Consider the following 4,185-nt stretch of genomic DNA (forward strand, 5'->3'; position numbering starts at 1 on the left):
TGAGACCTGAGATATAATGATGTTTTTTACTGTGTATAAATGAACTGTCTGGTGGAGAAATGGACTGACAAATGAAAAACATGTCTGGGAATAAAGGATGTGGGAAAGCGAAGTCAGCCTCACGGGGACAGCCATGAGAAAACTCTTCTGGTTTCTGTGGTGCTGTCAGATGAATATACACACTGTCAGTCAGTCAGGAAGTTCTAATTAGACTAAATGACGTTTTACTGAAAAATAAACTTTCTCCTGTGCTAAAATTGTCTGCTATCCTGCTTAAAATATGCTTATGTTCTCCAGATTTTCTTACCACAGCTCGTGTCTGCATGCAGATGTGGGAGAGTTTGATGTGTGTTAACTGTCAAACTGCTTATCGGACTTTGGGGAGTTTAACTCCCACTCACAATGTGTCTCTAATGTATCAGGGGAAAGCAAGAACTTGGTCAAGTTTCTGTCAAGGGAAAGGTCGCTGAGACATTGTGTTACATTGTTGTTTTCAACTCTCCAGTTTTAATCTTTCATGCAGTTGTGATCAATTTCCCAAAATGCTTTGCTCATATTTATGTTCATTTTTGTTGTGCAAGTTGTCAAGTCCATAACTGCATTAAACTAAGATCATTATGTTTCAACAGTAAGAACGAAGACAGGATTTTATATAAGAATTGCATAATGAAATTAAAGCAAATATTGAATGACTGGCTTTTCCTTTTTCACATACTGTACCTATGTATAGTTCTTGACTTTTAGTAATCAATTTTAATTTGGTAATAAAGCTAGAAAGTTGCAATGCACAGTGACCCATATCTACTTTATCCTCATTTAAAATGCACTGTTCCTCAGTAGAAAAAACTGTTTTGGGTCATTTTCATTAATATTCTAGTATTTGAAACACTGTGGTGTTTTGAGAGTTTAAAGTGGGAACTGTTTTCATGTGGAAATGCCACATTAATGTGTCATACAGTGCCATCTAGTGGTGTCCACTTTAATAACAGTTTATTATACATTTATTACACTGTAACATGTGAAACATGTTTTGTTTTTATGTTACAACAAAAATTGCGAGAAATTATTGTAAAGATATTTCTGTAAAGGTCAGAAGCGACTTAAGACACATAGATGTCATATAATACAGTCATTAATAATTACCAACAGTAGCCCGTGTCAATTTCATCCAGTCCTTTGAGGAGAATGGGCTCAAAAACTGATCAATTTAAACTTGATATAGTGTGTATGTAATTATTAGTGACAAATATACATTATTTACAAAATATCCGGCATACAGCATTCTTCTTTAAAAATACTGAGGACTTATAACCTAAAATAAGCCAGATTTGGTCTGTTAAGACATGCAGTTTTGCTTGCATTATTGCATATGTTGGAATGTCATTTAGATATGTAGGCTTAATAAAAAGCTTTGTGCAGTTGTTCAAACACGCTCCCTACATTACACTTGCACTTGATTTCCTCTTTTGTGAAGTTGCTTCAGTCTCTCCTCCTGAGTGATCTTCTTCATTTGTTCTTCTTTCATGAAAAGTTCCACCAGCAAAATCTTTTCCTTGTGTATCTGGAGACTGATGTCTTTGGGTATGTCTGGTATTAACCAGTCCACAATGTCATTCATGATCAGCACAATGTTCTGGAAAAAGAAAAGAACAATCAATATTCGAGTGAAACTGGGAAATGAGCTTAGTCGTTTTACCTGAAAAACGATGACAAAGGCCAGGCGGACTGCGAGCACTGCCCAGAATTCCTTGGTGATATCATATGGAAAATTCGGCTCTCGGTAGTCCTTATACCTGAATAAATACTTCAAAAATATCAAGTCTTCCACAGACAATGAATCCTCTAATTGCACCAACCAACCTGCAAATGTCCACAGGAAAGCCGAGACGCATTGGATCCATGGGCTCTTTTCCCTCTTGGAAGTGGCTCACGTTAAAATACGAAAGTGTGTGATTGACAAAGCCGTGCATTGAGCCATCGGGGCTGTACATGTACTGGTACACCATCCGAGGTATGAAGTCTGAGGTGAAGGAGATTACAAAGGCCTAGGAATTAAAAGACCAAAAAAAAAGACCAAAAATAATACAGAACAATATAAGAAATAGTCTGTGCATATATCAAAAAACAAAGATATACATAAAAAAGGTACTGAGGAATTGACTTACATTTATGATTACTGCCACTTTTGCAACTCCCCTTAGTATGTTGTACCATATGCCTGTAAATATAGATGAATGGTATGATTTCAGCCCAGTATACAGCAGGTAATTCTAAATGATCAGATACTGGGTCCAATCTTACCAATATCTTTGGCTCTTGCTGCCACCGGTCTCCTCAACTCTGTCACGAATTTCTTCGCGTCGAGTCGTATCTCAATGATGTTGTTGAGGAGCGCGAATAACGGCGCCAACGGAAAGGATGCCACGAACAATGTGACAAAACCAAACTGGATGACTGCGACAGACAAATCCCATGTAAGCACAAACGCATCCAGTGTACAGTATTATAAAAAAGATGGATATACTAACTCATCTCCATATATTCTGGCGTCAGTCCAGCAAAAGGCTCCAGAAAGTGGTCCGTCTCGTATCTCTGCAGCCTTTTCTGCGTGTCCTGCTCTTGGTACGATTCTTGCTTCGACTGGATGTAGCGGATCAGCTTCTTTAGTTTACTGAGAAACAGAGAATACAGTGTTTCATGAATGCTTAACAATCAACTGTGAACTTTATTAATCCTGTGTACTTACGGTATTCCGATCTCAAACAGATTATTCTGAATGAGCTGCTTTCCCAACATGGTTATACTGAGCTGGATACATAACTCCATCAGGCAGCCTCCATGGGCACACTGCGATATATTTGGATTAAAGCATCTTCTAAAGAACTGATCAAATGCTCTTTCTTCAGTTTCATTGGATTTTAAAAGACTGATTGAACAATATGGTCTACAATAGATAAATTTCCTCAAATTTAAGCAATAGAACAATAGTGTACAGGTAAATGTGAATGGATGAAAGCAAAATCTCACTGCTTAGCCATCAAAAAGCCTTACCTCTTCCATCCTGTATGACTCAAACACATACAAGTAGCTTCCTGGTCTGCCAACTAGCCTACAGCGATGTTAGAAGCATATGGTTAACTTGTGTGTGTGTAAATATACAGTATCAGACCTCTTAACCCCCACCTGAACCGAGCACATTTTCTCCACTTGGCTTTACCCAAATTTAAAAGGGTCAAAATATCGACGAACACGAGGTTAAAAGCTCAACAAAAAAAGTGACAAGTACGAGGCGAAAACACAACAAAAAACACAATGAAAAAGCCACAAAAAGTGACGAAAATGTAACAAAAAACAACCAAAAAGTGATAAAAAGTGATGCAAAAACGTGACCAAAAAAAGCATCAAAACAAAAATGCTTGAAAACTGTGACGATTACTTTTGTAGGTCTTGGCTTTCAAATGAGGCATTACGCCGCTGCTCTCCAGTCGAGAAGCTTTTGGATTTGGGTACTACCAAACAGGAGAAAATGCGCTTGGTTACAGGCAGGGGTAAGAGGTTAATGAGGCAAATAAAAGTACTCACCTTCCCCTGAAGAAAGCGATGTAGATAATAGGAGTGAAAGCGTTAAAGAATTTGAGAACGAAGGTCTTAAAGATGAGTCGTTCCTCGAAACTCTTGTCCGTTTTGGGGACCTCTACAAGAACACATGGAGCAATAACACAGAGTGAATGCTTTAGTCATCCAGGAATTTAGTATTGTAGTAGAACCTTCAAAAACATTTTCCAAGATTTTCCATGTCCAAAATACAATACACTTTATCATATGGGAGGGACAAACTAACACACACAATAAACTCATTTGTGCTTTTCAGAGAGACAGACTTGACATCTCAAAACTAAAGCTTGTCTTTAACATTTCGATAAATCTCAATCTCGTGGCATTGTAAGTCAAGTAGCTGCTTCCCCTTGCTCCAGACGCCATTTCTCTTTTTAATGTGCAGGCCTTGTAAAGCAGCTGACTCAATCCTGAACCCGATAAGATCACCCAAAAAAATAAACATTGTCAGGCATTGGCTTTATCTCACAATATAATGTGTCAGTCATGGTTTTGCATGCATTGTGCCAGCAGTTCATACATTATATTAAGAGTAAGACTTCATTCGAGGCTGCCATTCATTCACACACA

General features: G+C 38.0%; 1 protein-coding gene across 1 annotated transcript in view; it reads right to left on the reverse strand.

The window, feature by feature from the left end:
* Positions 1-1,061: 1,061 nt before the first annotated feature.
* LOC306972035 (anoctamin-1-like) overlaps positions 1,062-4,185 on the reverse strand; it is a 7,456-nt gene continuing 4,332 nt past the window's right edge. The window contains exons 3-11 of the mRNA XM_079568478.1: positions 3,583-3,692; positions 3,052-3,109; positions 2,747-2,847; positions 2,529-2,671; positions 2,302-2,454; positions 2,166-2,218; positions 1,861-2,045; positions 1,697-1,793; positions 1,062-1,633 (exon numbers count right to left, since the gene is read on the reverse strand). Coding sequence (XP_079424604.1) covers positions 1,442-1,633; positions 1,697-1,793; positions 1,861-2,045; positions 2,166-2,218; positions 2,302-2,454; positions 2,529-2,671; positions 2,747-2,847; positions 3,052-3,109; positions 3,583-3,692 — 1,092 coding nt within the window. The 3' untranslated portion in view covers positions 1,062-1,441. The remainder of the gene's footprint in view (positions 1,634-1,696; positions 1,794-1,860; positions 2,046-2,165; positions 2,219-2,301; positions 2,455-2,528; positions 2,672-2,746; positions 2,848-3,051; positions 3,110-3,582; positions 3,693-4,185) is intronic.

Source organism: Gobius niger, assembly GCF_951799975.1.
Source record: "Gobius niger genome assembly, chromosome: 12".
NCBI lineage: Eukaryota > Metazoa > Chordata > Actinopteri > Gobiiformes > Gobiidae > Gobius > Gobius niger.